Raw genomic sequence first — 15,408 nt, forward strand, 5'->3', positions numbered from 1 at the left:
ATGCACAGGGCGGGAGGGGGGGTGCTGCTAAAAGCCCGGGCGAGCAAAAAGCTTTCAAGCCCCTTGGAAAGCCCAAAAGGGTGCCTGGGGGTGACCCCGATCTCTGCCGCCAGTGCCGGGGTTGAGGTGTCGGGGTGCACGCTGATACGCTGGCTGGCAGCAGGTCTCATGTCCCCTGGGGTGTCCCTGTGTGGGACAGGGGTGCAGGGAATGCCTGAGGATGGAGGGGTTTGGGATGCTCAAGGCATGGGGGGGTCCAGGGGGTGTTGGGGTGCGGGGATGGGGGTGCAGGACGGTGCAGGGCGCTTGGGGACGGTTGGATGGGGGTGCAGGCGGTGCTGGGATGGAGTGGCTGGGGTGTAGGACGGGTGCAGGGAGTGTTGAGATAGGGAGCAGGATGGGTGAAGGGGGTGCAAGGGTTCAGGGGGTTCAGGGGGTGCTGAGGGTGCAGGGAGGCGGGAGCAGGATGGGTGCTGGGATAGGGTGCCGGGGTGTTCGGGGTGCAGGACGGGTACTGAGGGTGCAGGGTGAGCGCAGGATGGGCGCAGAGTTTCAGGGGTGCCGGATGGGTGCATGGAGTGAAGGGGGTGCACGGTGGGTGCAGGGCTGCAGGGGGTGCGGGATGGGTGCAGGGTGGGTGCAGGGTTTCAGGGGGTGCACGATGGGTGCAGGGCTGCAGGGGGTGCCGGATGGGTGCATGGAGTGAAGGGTTTCAGGGGGTGCACGGTGGGTGCAGGGCTGCAGGGGGTGCCGGATGGGTGCAGGGTGGGTGCAGGGTTTCAAGGGGTGCAGGGGGGGCCCGGGCGCGCCCCGCAGCGCTCCCTCCCCCCGCCAGGGGGCGCGGCCCCCCAGTCTGCTGACAGTCTGGCCCGCCTCGGCCCGCCTCGCTGGCCCGGCGGCCGGAAGCGGAAGTCGGGGGGGTGACACCCTCTCGCCGCCGCCGTCGCGGCGCGTCGTCGTGCAGTGGCGGAAAGATGGCGGCGGCCATAGAGTGAGCGGCGGCGGCGGGACCCAGCGCCGGGCCCGAGCGGTGAGCGCAGCCGCGGCCTCCTGCCGCCCCGCGCCCGGCCCCACCGGGTCCTTGCCCGGCTGGGAGGCCACCGCGTGCCCCCGTTCCCCCTCATCCTCCGAGCTGGCGGGAGAGCAGCTGGGGGCCCCGCTCGCGTCGTCGGGCGGGCCCGCAGCTTCCCCTAGGCTTCCCTTGGAGCCCAGGGTCCCTCCACAACCCCCGGGTACCCGGGGCTCCCTGTGGCCCCCCTTGGCAGGCCCGCCCGTAGGCCGCCCCTTTTCTCCCGGTGACTTCTTCTGTGCTCCCCTGCCCCCAGCTCCCTCCGTTCTTTCTAAGCTGCCCCCCTGTGCCAGCCTGTCAGCGAGCAGGTCTGCGGATTATCCCCGGACTCTCTCCCTGGTGTCTGGGGGCTCCCTCCATTCCCTTGGTGGCCACCTGTGCCTGCCCCCTCCCCGGCTCCCTCCATCCCCCCCGGTGCCCCCCTGTGTTTCCCTTCTCAGCAGACAGGCCTGCAGATCCTATCACCCTTCAGCGCACTGGGGTTCCCTCTGGGCAACGGTTTTCCCCGGTACCTCCCACTGAGGTTTTTCTCCCAGTCTCTCCACCGCTCCCCAGCGTCCTCCTCTGTTGTCTCCCCCCTTTCAAAGGAATGTCTGCACCTTTCAGCTGACCCCCGCGGCTCCCTGGATGCTATGGGGTTTTCCCTGGCCCCATCTCTGCAAGCAGGTCCCTCAGTACCCTGAATTCTCCTCCCGTGTCTGTGTGGTCCCAGGGCATGTGTGTGCTCTCGCCCCGGCAGGGTGAAGATGAAGTAGAGCTCTGACCATGGACCATGACGTGCCCACAATCAGGCCCCGCCGCATCCAGAACCAGAATGTCATCCACCGCCTGGAACGCCGCCGGATCAGCTCGGGCAAAGCCGGCACCCACTGGCACCAAGTCCGTGTCTTCCACCAGAACGTCTTCCCCAACTTCACCGTGGTCAACGTGGAGAAGCCACCCTGCTTCTTGCGCAAGTTCTCCCCTGACGGCCGCTACTTCATCGCCTTCTCCTCTGACCAGACCTCTCTGGAGATCTACGAGTATCAAGGCTGCCAGGCGGCAGAAGACCTCCTGCAAGGCTACGAGGGAGAGATCCTGGCCAACGGTAACGACCAAAGATCTGTCAACATCCGGGGGCGGCTCTTTGAACGCTTCTTTGTCCTGCTCCATATCACCAACGTGGCCTCCAACGGGGAGCACTTGAACCGCGAGTGCAGCTTGTTCACCGACGACTGTCGATATGTGATTGTCGGCTCTGCCGCGTACCTGCCCGAGGAGCCTCACCCTCCCTTCTTCGAGGTTTACCGCAACAGCGAGTCGGTGACCCCTAATCCCCGGTCCCCCTTGGAGGATTATTCGTTGCATATCATAGACCTCCACACGGGCAGACTTTGTGACACACGGACTTTCAAATGTGACAAAGTCATCCTGTCTCACAACCAGGGGCTGTACCTCTATAAGAACATCTTGGCCATTCTCTCTGTGCAGCAACAGACGATTCACGTCTTTCAAGTAACACCCGAGGGTACGTTCATTGATGTACGGACTATTGGCCGCTTCTGCTACGAGGACGATCTCCTGACTCTGTCTGCGGTGTATCCCGAGGTGCAGCGGGACACTCAGACGGGGATGGCCAACCCCTACAAAGAGCCCTTCATAAACTCTTTGAAGCACAGACTGCTGGTGTACCTGTGGAGAAGGGCTGAGCAGGACGGAAGTGCTATTGCAAAAAGAAGGTTCTTCCAGTACTTTGATCAGTTGAGGCAGCTCCGCATGTGGAAGATGCAGCTTTTGGATGAGAACCATCTATTTATCAAATACACTAGTGAAGACGTGGTCACGCTGCGGGTGACGGATCCTTCCCAGGTACTGCCTGCCTCCTCGGGCTGCTTGTTGCTTTGGGGCAAGTACTCAAGCAGGTACAATGCTGTGAGCTGTGTTTCTTAGCTGAGCTCGTGAATGTTGCTTAGGATCCTCAGTACTTCATTCTTGTGTGAACATTTGACACCTCTGATATTGAATAACTTTCGTATCTTTTGCTCTCATAATTTCATCTCTTCCTTCTCAACTACAAATGCGAGAGAAAAGATCTGACATGGTTATCGAGTCCCCTTTCTCCAGGGATTGTTCCCCATGCTCATAGATGCTGTACAACCCCCTTCCCCTTCCAAATCCCGAGCTGATTTTTTTTTTAGCTGATATTTCATATAGTACCCTTACATTGTAGAGGTAGTCTCTCCCTTTTTTCATGTATCTTCAAGCATGTTTTTCAAATATAATAGTCTTCATTTTTCCCCAATAGAATTACCTTTTCTGTTCTGCCTACATACTTACTCTTTCAAGTTTCAGTGAGAGATAGTATTTATGTTCTCTCCAAATTGGAGTAGCAGCTCTTAGGTCTAGCTAATGTGCCAATTGCTTCTCCTTTCAGTTTAGTACTAAAGAAGTCGAATTAGAGCAAACGTAGCTCAGCCAGTGCTGGGTCCCTCCAGACGTTTCACCATCCTGCAGGTTGATCATCTCTTTTCACTACTGTTGGAGTGGTGGTCAGGTTTTGAGCTCTCTGAAACTGAGAAGGATGGTTTTTTTAACCTGTTCTATTCCTTTAATCCACTTGTTTTTTATTTTGTTGAAAGTATTTAGCAAGAATTTGTAATAAATCTCCAGTGCTGTATGTAGGTCTAATTGTTCCCTAGATGTTTGTTTTTCTTTCATACCTGTCTCTTCCTCCCTATCTTCCAGATCCAGGACTTAGATCCTAGAAAAAATGAACAGTAGTTCTTTGTGTGTAGCCTTAGTCTAATTCTTCCTGGAAGATGACTCTGGTTTGTTTTATTTTTCTCTTATGTGGTGTTTGGTTGGGGGAGTTACTTTAAGAGGGAATAGGTGAGGCTTAATCTAATGAATTTTACCTATTAGTGTAAAATAGAGTGGCTGTCTCAAAAACATTAAAGCTTTGTGGAAGTGACCTGCAGCATTCTGCTTGTTGCTGGTATCTGGAACGGTGCTCCTGACCCTGATGTAAATGTTTGTGGTAGGCTCGGCTCTGCTCTCTGCTGTGGTTACCAAGGCTTTTGTGCCTGGTTTGCTGCAGCGTGCTCTTGACTCGCTTCACCTGAGGCTTACTTTAAGATGCAGGTTGTGGTTTGTTTGCGGCGTTCCTCAAGTGGTGTGTTTTCTGCTGGAGGAAAAGCATCTCATTTCTCGGTTCATTCGGGAGATAATTCCAGATGTGGAGCAGTCTCCACAGGCCTGCCTGAGTGTAGGCTTTGTGTTAGGGCTTCCTGAAGAAAACTTGGCTCACAAAATACCTAAAGCTCTGATTTTTCTTTTGTCTGTCAGAGAGGAACATGAGGTTTCATCCAATTTCAGGCTCCTCTCTTCTCTCTGACTTCTCTGCCAAGAAGGTTGAGGAAGTTGCTGTTCATGCTTGTGGGTTGCTTCTATATTGTCAGGGTCTGCACTGAATCCTTCAAGATTTTTAATCGCATCCTGTGTATATGTAGCTTGGCGTTTGTTGTTCTTGTTCTAGGCTTGTGCTGATAGACTTGACAGCTTTGCTGTGTGAGACACTCGACTTCTGCCACCCATGCTGTGACAATGTTTTGCCTGTGCTACAGGTGCTGCTAAAAAGCAGTGAGGGTAGTTTCTCTGGTCAGCGGCATCCTGTGGATGTGTCTGTGTGTCAATCTGGCAAAGGAACTTTTTTATTTAAGGTTGGAGGATACTCCCTGCAATCTTCAATGATGTAAATAGTTTTTCCTTCTGCTGTCTCCTCTTATTTTCTCTCTGCTCCAACCCTGTATTTCAGAAGGGCTTCCCTTTCCTTAGGCAGTAGTCTAGTGAGTAACCTCATCTGGTGGGCTTCATTTTGACATGTGGGGGCTGGATTGTATTATCACAATTTATTTTGGGACTGTAAAACAAACAAACCTTGTGATATTTGCAGGTGGGTGGGGTGGGCAGAGTGCCTGCCGTCATCCCTGAGCATTGTTTGGGAGCGGGAGGTGAAGCATTTAGAAATTGCCTTTATTGACAGAAGATTTAACCAGATATGTGCATATACTTCAGGAATGAGTTACCTTTGAAGTAGGGGCAGGTTCTTTCTTTGGGGTGCCAGGCTGTTAGCACTCCAGTCTCTAACGAAAGCTACCTTTGATGACCAAGGATTAAATCTGCCCTTTCCCAGTGCGATAGGAATGTCGTGTCCCTTTGATATAGCTGCGCTGACACAGTGTCACCTTTTCCCCCGATTTCTTGCTTGTTCATGCCATGAAACACTGCCATTGCCAATCCACAGCGCGGTACCTGGGCCTTCTTGCATGAGAATGTTGGCATTAAAAAGAAGTCATTAATGTCTTTCAGATTTTAATTTCTGTGCCTGCAGGGTACCTGGAGGGCACAACTTTTTGTGGGCAGTGGTGTAGTGCACAGTACACTGAAAAGGCTCATCTCTGTGTGATGGAAATATTAAGAAGGGGAAGAAAATAATGTCTCTGCACAAAGGAAGAAATAATTTGTGGCCAGCTAGCACTGGATTTAAAATCATTTTGTCAGCAGGAATAAAAATTAAATTTGGCACTTTAGAAAGTGTTTTGGACTTGGTGGAGGGCAGAGAAGAAGAGAAAACAGAAATACTGACATCCAGTTTGAGTTGAAAAATTGGAAGCCCGTTAAGTTTTCTTCATAAATAATCACAGTTAAGAGGTGGATAATTTGGTACCTGTTGAGGCATTTGAATAGCAGAATGGATTAGTGTGAGGATGTGGGATTCTCCTGCGCTGCAGAGAAATTTGGATAGGGTCTGCGGTGTCATGCAGGGAGAAAGAAGGGACAGCTTCCCCACCTGTGTTCTCCTGGGTAACCGCTGCCTCTGCCTCTCTCCCCAGCCTTCGTTCTTTGTTGTGTACAACATGGTGACCACAGAGGTTATTGCCGTATTCGAGAATACATCTGATGAGCTGCTGGAGCTGTTTGAGAACTTCTGTGACCTCTTCAGGAATGCCACCCTGCACAGTGAGGCGGTCCAGTTCCCCTGCTCAGCTTCCAGCAACAACTTTGCCAGGCAGATCCAGCGCCGGTGAGCCATTCGGAGCATGCTTTATACCGTATAGACACACGCTCGCCCCCGCCAGCTGAAGGCTAGTATCAAATAACGATGACAACCCTGAGAAAACCAGTTCCTTTGGTCACTGGGTGATGCAAGGGTCTGGCTTGTACATGGTTCATCTTGCAGCCTTATGCATCTGATTTTATATTCCACAGCATGTGTCTTGTTACAGGAAGGAACAAAGCAGTGGCAATCCAGTGCTTAGAGGAAGGAAGAGGAATTTTGAGGGAAAGATGTTTCCAGCTCTCCTTGAGCAGTAACTCTTCTGGAGGTTATTAAAGTGTTACTGCCCAGTAGCTTAGGTCCCTGAAGATAAGATTTGTCAAGATACCAGCATCACCTAATTGGATGTATTTTGCCAAGTGGCGTTCTCTGAATTTAGTGTGTATCAAACTGTGTTCTGTAGCATTTTCTCCAACATCAGTCACAAGCTTGTGGTTCTCGTCAAACTGTGCTAGGAGAAGCCTAGACCTATTGTGAAAGCTGAGCAAAATGTCAAAATAACCTGAGTTTCTAGAATGTGCTTTAACAGTCAAATGTGGTTTTAATGAGGCAGAGTGTGTTATTTATCTTGGAATATATTTTTATGTGACTCAGGGTGTTTTGTTCTTCCAGTGACTTGTTTCACATCATCCAAAGTACTTGGCAATCACTTACGGGCATGAAGCTTCTGTTGATTTTAGGTTGACGTCACATAAGTAAGAGGAAGTTGACTGTGTCTGTAACTTTCTAGAGCTGCCTGCCAGGAAATCCATAATGCTTAGTGGGAGAGAGAATGAGAGAGCTCACCGCAGACACCTGAAGAACAACTCCTGCCTTGTGTTAGAGAGGAGAGTCTTTTCATCCCCTTGGCTACAAGGGCCTGTAACAGGAGTGTTTCACTTCCATAGCAAAATATAATAGAGCATAATCCACAGTGAGCTGGCTTTTGGCTGAGTGTTTCTGGTCAAATAGAAATGTTTTGCCCTCCTTGATGTATGACATCCATGCAGCTGATCTGACTGTTCTTGCATATGGAAAGCTCAAATTTGACTTGGAAAGGGAAATCCAGCCTGTGCTAATCTCTCCACCAGGAAGAACTTTCAGCTTACTGTAGTTTCTGAAGAGCTTTAGGCTTCTCGTCAAGGTTCTTCCTCATCTAAGGTTTCTCCCTTTACACATTTAAAACATAGTGGCTAGAGAGAGGGGGGATTCTCAAGTCAACATTAAGGGTTCAACTGTTACTGTGAAACCCTCTGGCTTTTGCTTATGCTGTTTCCAGGCTTCATGGTAAAACTTGGATTGACTGATAAGCTGCTAATCCATCTTGCCCTGTTTCTGATCTTGTTCATTTCCTGTACTGCAGAGCAGCTGGGGCCAGACCTTGTGGGTAGGGCACAGTCTTGTCCTCTGTCAGTTTGGACTTTCAGAGCAGAAACAGTAATGATGAGGGAGGATAAAAAGGTCACCAGAATTGGTTGATGCTTGAATCACTGTGATACATCTTTGGAAATGAGCTGTTTTAGTTCTTACACTGCTGCTGTTTTTCTTTCCCTATCAGTTTTCTTCCTTAGTTTATTTAAGCTGTGCTGTTCACCTGTGGCCTTTGTGAGTAAAACCTGTTTCTTGGTTTGCTACAGGTTCAAAGACACTATCGTGAATGCCAAGTATGGAGGGCACACGGAGGCCGTGCGGAGGCTGCTGGGCCAGCTCCCGATCAGCGCCCAGTCGTACAGTGGCAGCCCATACCTTGATCTCTCCCTTTTCAGCTATGATGACAAGTGGGTGTCAGTCATGGAGCGGCCCAAGACCTGCGGTGATCACCCTATAAGGTATGGAACAGGCCAAGAAGCTGTATGCGAGGAGAGGAGTGCGAGAGTAACTCTAAATCACCTCTGCCATGTGGCATCGAATATGCAGAAAAGGGAGTAGATCGAGGCCTTTCTCTTATGACATCCTTTCACTGGAGGGTTTATTTCAGCAGTCCCACAAAGCTTGGCCTCTCTCCTTGCGATAACTGTTTTATCTTGTATGTGTGGAGGGTCTTCTTGCTCAGCTGCCCCAGGGAAGGTTTGGGTAGTGAAGCCTGAGCCTTTTCCTTATGAATGCTCTTGTTTCTCCTCCTCTTCTTGCAGTCCTGCCGTTGTGTTTGGGCTGCAGAGTGATATGGTTCTGGATGCCTGCTTTCCTGTGCTGGAAGGATCCCTTTTGAGCACGTGGGTTTAGCTGGCAAGGATGATCCAGTTTGTCCTGTGAATAAAATAGCAGCTGGGTTAGGTGTTATTCAGGATGCTTGTGGTATTGATTTAGCTATTTTCAGACTTTTCTTGTTTACAGTTCTCATCCTGGGAGCTGTACTCCTCTTCATACCCCTCTTCTTGCTGTGATCTATGGGAAAATTGTTTCTGTAGTAGGATTTTTAGCCAGGTGTAAGGGCCATTCTGTGCCTTTTCTGTCTGAGTCTTTGATGCTGGCAGAAGGAATAAGTCTGAGCTTGGGAATAAGGAGGTTTGCAATGCTTCTTGCAGAAACACCAGGACTATTTATTTCTTTTTGTTGGCTGCAGCCATGGCTGCAAGTAGTAGTGGTTAAAAATCCAACATCTCCGGCCTGAAAGGCTCAAAGAGGCTGAGTTCTCCAGGCAGAATAGTCTTTCCACTTACAGTCCTGCAAAAGCAAACGTATGCTCTGAAAACAAAGAGAGCCTTCAATGCCTAAGTGCTTTGTTTAGTGACTGCACACATGTTGGGGGCTCAGGCAGCCTAGGGAGACCATTCTGGCCGGTTTCCCAACTTTATTTTCATCAATGCATTCTCAAAAAGTGGTTTCATGTCTCCCCTGGCCCTGACTCAGGTGGCGGGGAACATCTGATTATTCCTGTGCTCTCAGTTCCCAAATTGTGTATATTTAATTGATTTTTCTGCCTGTATGATTTGGTTTGATCTCGAACTCCCATGTTATCTGCAGAGAAAAGCCTGCCCTTTCCCCCTTGTCATGCTTGACGTTGGGAAAACTTGCAGGGCGGCAGTTGTCTGCCAGTGCCAACCTGCGTATGGCTCCCACAGACAAAAGGGAGCAAAACCGCGGTCATTTGCTGTGGTTACGTCTTTGTAGTAAACAAAGCGAAGTGCCACCTTCCCTCCCTCCCCTGAGCAACCCGGCATTTCAGAGCCAGAGCTTTTAAAGCTCAAAGCTGTGCAGAGTCAATTAGGACTTGAATAGGGCCTCGGAGCAGTGGGGCTCCTGGTTTTTGGAAAGTAAGCAGAAGATGAGATGCTAACCTTAACCATTCAGTAGCTGAAATAGTGCTGCTGTTTTTCTCACATACAAAACAAAGGGATTAATAAAATTATGCTGCTGCCTGTTGTGGTTAGTGGGCTTGGAAATGAGGGGCCACAGGATTTGTAACGTAAGTCCTATAATTGGCTGGAGTGCAAAACCCTTCAGCAGCTAAGGGTGTTATAATCTGTGTGCAGTTTCCTGGCACGATGTGGGAGATGAGAAGGCCTCTATACCTTTTGCACATCGGTTTCAGTGCCTCTGTGCACTGTGTCCTTTTAACCCTTAGTGCCTTTCTGCATCCCAGGAGGTTCAACTGTCGTCTCTGGCTACTTGAGAGACCAGGGGTGGTTTGCTCTCAGGAGGGAAGGACTTTAGGTTCCCCATCACCACTGTCTTCCAGCATCTTTTCAGGAGGCTTGGAGAGATATTAACTGGGTGAAATGATGGCACTTGTGAGGAAGAGGTTCTAACACAGCCTTACCTATAGTGGGGGGTCTCTAAAATCCATCTAGATGGCTAATAAAGAGCCATTTAACCAAAAAATCGGTCTGCAGATAAATCTTCCATTTTCATACAGTTTGAAAAGGCTGGTCTTGCTGTTTCTGTTGACATACAATTTTATATTGCAGTGCCTAATTTATCCCCAGAGTGAGAGCCCATGGAAATGGCCTCTGATTGCAGAGCACTTTTAAAAATAGATTTAAAAATACCAAACTGAGCACATCTTTGAGATTACAGGGAGCTTCATCTTGAGTAGTAAATTATTGTGAATTGGGGAGAGAGAGGAGCAGACGGGGAACTGTGCTTTATTTAAAGAATGACCCTCTGCATACCCAGCCTTGTGTAGGAGGGAAAGGGCTTTTTGAAAAGCCAAATACCAAGATTGTGACTCTCTTGCTGGGTTCTTGTGTGCAATTTTCAGGTAGGGCTGGCTGGCACTTTGATTCAGAGGAAGGGAGAGGAGAGTGGCCCTCCAGGAAGAACATGAGGTTCTCAATAGGCTGTGTTGTTAAAATGTGGAGTATGTCTGCTCCTGAAACAGCATTGCCTGTATCTGTCATCACCCGTTCTTCCAGGCTGAGAGCTGAGTGCATCGTATTGCTGGTGGGGGGGAAATGTGCTCTGATATTGAAAGCATTCTGTGAGTTAAAACCAGAGGAAAATGCAAAATACCCACATGTACTAAGTGATGGTGGAAAAAGAACAGTTGGGAGGCAAAATGGCAATTCTGTGCCTGAAAGTGAAAGAGCAGAGAAAATGGTCTAAGGAACTGAGACTACTTCAGGGTGAGGACTTTAGTTAGAGCCCAGCTGCTTTGTGAAGATACCACAACCCAGAAACCTCCACTACCACATCCCAGAAACCCCCACCAAAGTCTTGGGGAGAGCAGTGTCATCGCAGAGAGTCCCCTGTTCCCACAGAAGCACAGGACAGTGGTGTTACCTGGGCTTATGTCGGTTACACAGAGTATGCAGAGAAGGTTAAAGAAGCAAAGAGCTTCCCAGACTCACCTGTCTCTTCAGCACTGTTTGCTTCATCCCTTTGGCAATGTTTGCTTTGTGCTGAAGCTGTGTTCCAGAGCTGTTTGGAGACACAAATGAGCTTGACCCACAGGCAGGTTTGTGGGTGACAGCAGAAGGATGCAGGGTTTTCCTTGACCTCTGCTCTTGCTGTGATTGTTGAATGCTATCCACCAGGTACTTCCTGCCCAGCCTATCTTGTTAATACTTTTTTGATGGAAATCTAAAAGGAATTGCAAAGCCTCGCTTTAACTGTAAAGTACAACTTGATGCCCTTAAGCAGAATTGGATCCAGCTGTTCACCTTCCTTGACTGAATGGGGATGTAGTGGGCACAAGAGCAGCAGCGTGAAGCCTACCTGGCAGCAGCAGGAGAGGAAAGGGGTGGCCTTACACCCGGAGTGAAGGCCATTGCTAAGGGAATTGAGCTCAGTTCCATACAGTATATCTGCCTTAGGGATCAAGGGGAGCAGCTTGCATTAAGAGAGGATGGAGAGCCAGCACAGGTGGGGTCTGTGCCAAACTTATTCCCTCTTGTGAAATCAGCTACATCCACCAAAATGACAGAGTTCTCTCACTGATGATACTAAAATGAAGTCAAGCTTTTCTAGACGGTGGAAAACTAGCTGTCCTGGGAGGGACTTTCCTGTGTAACCAAGAGTCAGACACCCAGCTGAGGACCTCCTGCCCTTGAGGGAGTACCAGAGATTGAACAAGGCACTTGTCTCTGTGTGTGAAGAGCCCAGATGGCAAAGTCAATAGTCGGGAACAGCCATAATTGACTTTCTCTTCCTTTCAGATTTTACGCTCGTGATTCTGGCCTCCTGAAGTTTGAGATCCAGGCGGGACTCCTGGGGCGACCCATCAATCACACAGTGCGACGTCTGGTTGCGTTCACCTTCCACCCCTTCGAGCCCTTTGCCATCTCAGTGCAGCGCACTAACGCAGAGTACGTGGTTAACTTCCACATGAGGCACAGCTGCACCTAGTATGACACGTAGCCGGGGCGGCTGCTCTCCTCGGGTCTGGGCCTCTGCCACAGGCGCACCAAAGCCAGAGACTCGCGCCTTCTAGGAAACCAAACCGTCACTCATGTCAAGAGACCTGACCTGGGAGCTCCTACTGGCCGGCATCTCACAGGGCCCTCAGCTGTGGAAAGCCGATCCGCTCAAGTTAGACCTGTGAATGTTTCTTCTGACCCTGTTTGTACTGCGGAGGTCCCTGCTGCATTAAGCGCTGCTGTCATTCCCTATTCCTGTTGATGAACAAAGTGTAGCTGAGGTTCCCTTCCTGGTTTTCCAGAGGCATGTCCATTTTTTATCCTGTTGTAGGTCTTAGGATGCCAAAGATGGAGCTTGGCAACACATTTGTGGAGTGCTCCCCTCTGCACTGGCACTCTTCTACCTTGTCGACACAAACAGCCTGTCGTAGAGGGAATGGATGGAAGCCATGGGGAGGGCTTAGAAATACAGCTACCCGTGTTTGTGTCTTCAGTATTACTAGGGAAATGAGATCCTGTTCTCATCCACACAATCTACTCATGTGATTTTAATATGCAAGAGGTCAGGAAAAAAAGATCTGAGAAATCACTGCAATTGAGAGACATGAGGTGCGTTCCTGACTCTTATGCAAGTCAATCTTTGTGCCTTAGTATCTGTAAAAGCTCCTAAGTGAAAGGTGGTGTGTTAATACCAGAAAGCCAGGGCAGCTGGCTGTGTCTCTAATGCACGAGGAGGTGGGCACAGACAGAAGATGGGTGGCTGGGAGGGGTGTGGGGAGCAACAGCAGCTCCTTGCTCACGTCGGAATGACTTTTCTGCAGCACAGGGGTGAATCCTCATGGCCATCTGCAGGTTCTGCTGCAGAGGGGAAGGGAGACTCAGCTGCTGGCACCCTCCTGCATGTTGGAGTACGAGAGTGGAGAATTAGTAGCATTTAGGTTTCCCCAGAACGGAGGAAGGAGACCTGAATTAATGTGCATTGCTGCCGGTTTGCAGTTAGGAGACGAGCTTGTTGACTTAGGTTGCTTACCTATCCCTGTTTGAAACGCTGTTCTCTGTGAGAACCCGATTTGCTGCTCCCAGGCTTCAAAGCACAGCTGGCTGGTGCGTCGATGCTGACTGGACCACTGCGGTGTTTATGCTGCCGATAAAATAAGCTCCTGGCTGTAATATTACCTGCCACTGAGGGCTGGTGAGGATGCTGGCATGCCCTTCTCTCTTAAAAATGGAGTTTTTGGTTGTAGGCCAACATTTGGGTTTCTCTGCACACAGGCTGGCTTATGACTGTGCTGCCAGGCAGTGCGACCAGCATCACGAGGTGCTCCGTCAGAAGCTGGAGCCTGCTGTTGTCCCATTCCCATGGGAGGTACAGAGGGGGCATTAGAAAATTGGTGCTTATACACAGGAGACCCTCTACTTTAAAGGACCCTGTGGGTTTCTTGTTTGGACCAAAATGAGCTGTGGGTGATCTGTTGTGGCCACATGCTTGTGAAGAGCAGTATTGAAGTCATGCATTCGTTTTGCATGGTAATGCATAGGAAAGTAACCGTGTGGGTTGTTGGTGCCTGCTTATAGCATGAATAGTGGACCTCATAATGGAGGGTGCCCTGGGGTCCTTGAATCAGCCTTTACTCTCTGTCTCATGGTACTTCCCTCCTCTCCTGGCCTTGCTAAACATATTTCTAGGGTAAGACATTGTATTTCACTGCTCTTTTCCTGGTGTTTGCACTGTTGGTTTCTCAGGTCTGTCAGGAGCGACTTCAGATCAGAAGACTGCTAATAGAGGTGTCAGGCAACGCGTGCTTTAGCTCCAGGTTCCTCTCCATCTAATAACACTATTTGTCAAGGTTTTAGGTTTTTATCCTGTGATCTGTTCCTCAAACATTCAATTAAAGCTCCAAGTGGAGAATCATTTGCACATTGTAGATCATGGATTTACCTCCTTCTGAATCACTCTCACATTTGTTCACATGTCCAGTATGAGACTTTTTTTTTTTATTTTCCAAAGCTCTCAGCAGCTCCATCCAAGACTGGGTTTACTCCTTGGCACCACAGCCTGGGAGGTCAGTGCTTACTAAAATAGCTGTCAGATCTCCATTTAGATTTTTTTCTGGTGGCAAAAATATAAACCATTTCAGCATTTCTGCAGTCAGGGCTTTTGCCAGATTCAGGCTGTCCTGTGTGAAGCAGAGAGCATGGCATGGATTGTTGGACTTGGGGCTGAGAGACCAGAGATCTGTTCTTAGCTCTGCTATTAAATTGTTCTGTGACTGGGGGCAAATCTCTTCCTGTTCCAGCTGGTGTTTTCTTCTCCATAAATGAGGCCAAAAACATATTTTCAGCTTTTGTAAAACACTTTGAGATTCATGGATAAAAAGTGCTGGATAAGTGCTAAGTATTTTCTTATTATGTTTGCAGACAAACTGATTGATCATTCTGGGTACTAATTGCCTTGGAGTAGCATAGCAGATCCTCTGGTCTTGGCTGCTGCATTTTATATCTACAACAGAGTTAATTTTATTACAGAAATGTATTGAAAGAAAAGTCTCTCATGCTTGAAATTTTGATTCTTTTATTTAAGAAACAAAAAGTGTGTGTGTGGTGGGGAGGGTGGGAGGAAAGGGGAGATATTTTCTACCTGATATTTTTCCTAGGCTAGGATGAAGATTTGTTAGCAACACAAGACAAAAGTGGAATAAACAGAATTTGCTTTAAGAACCTGATTTATTGTCTTTTTCTTCCAAAAATCTTAATGGTACAGATGGGAATCCTTTTGCTTAGAAGAGACAGCAGGGGTGTGCCTTGGACTACACAGGCATATCGCATGTGAGTTTGCTGCCTCTTCCTGGCACCTGGAGTACCAGAGTGCCTAAGGATGTTCCTACCTGACGCATTTCTGTAGTTACTGCAGATTTCTCAAATTCTTGTCTACATGAGCTAATGCTGGGGGAGGGATTCTTGACCTTCAGTTAAGTTTTCCCCTTTGTATATTATTACTAGCCCAGCTTGTGTTCCTTTATTCCATTTATAGCATTTGTCTAACCTCGTGGCCATTTTCTGCTGATGCTCCATGATCGAGAGATGAAATTTGAACGACACACCTTGCTTGGCAGAAGAGCCATCACCTACCCACTGCTTTTTGGTTGGGCTAAGGCACTTGGATTTTCGGCTGCCTGCTGCTCCCAGCTGCGATGCAGCTTTGCAGAACGTTGTGGCTGAGAACATGCAGACGGGACCTTCCCAAAGTCTGGGATCCCCGTGTAATCTGCTGTTGCTCTGTAACAACCTAGCAGCATCCCTGTTTGTGTTAATTGCTCTAAGCATCTGCATCTTGGGCATGCAAGCCACTTTCCTTTGAACCCTTCCTCCATTTTCATGTGTGCAGATCTCTGATGCTTTCCTTTGGAGACCTTGAGCGTGTCAGAAAGCTCTTGAGCCCGTGGCTTTTCAGATAGGCACTAAGTGAC

General features: G+C 49.1%; 1 protein-coding gene across 2 annotated transcripts; it reads left to right on the top strand.

The window, feature by feature from the left end:
- Positions 1 to 893: 893 nt before the first annotated feature.
- On the top strand, positions 894 to 14,641 carry DET1 (DET1 partner of COP1 E3 ubiquitin ligase). Of its 2 annotated transcripts, none has more exons than XM_075506224.1 (5): positions 894 to 1,030; positions 1,809 to 2,917; positions 5,941 to 6,131; positions 7,781 to 7,972; positions 11,741 to 14,640. In XM_075506224.1, the coding sequence occupies exons 2-5, from the start codon at positions 1,835 to 1,837 to the stop codon at positions 11,928 to 11,930; spliced, it is 1,656 nt and encodes a 551-aa protein (XP_075362339.1). In that variant the 5' UTR covers positions 894 to 1,030; positions 1,809 to 1,834; the 3' UTR covers positions 11,931 to 14,640. The 2 variants fall into 2 exon arrangements, with proteins under 2 accessions (XP_075362339.1, XP_075362341.1); XM_075506226.1 differs by having other exon boundaries at positions 910 to 1,030; positions 1,782 to 2,917; positions 11,741 to 14,641.
- Positions 14,642 to 15,408: the final 767 nt, after the last annotated feature.

The sequence above is a fragment of the Mycteria americana genome, chromosome 6 (genome assembly GCF_035582795.1).
Source record: "Mycteria americana isolate JAX WOST 10 ecotype Jacksonville Zoo and Gardens chromosome 6, USCA_MyAme_1.0, whole genome shotgun sequence".
Classification (NCBI taxonomy): domain Eukaryota; kingdom Metazoa; phylum Chordata; class Aves; order Ciconiiformes; family Ciconiidae; genus Mycteria; species Mycteria americana.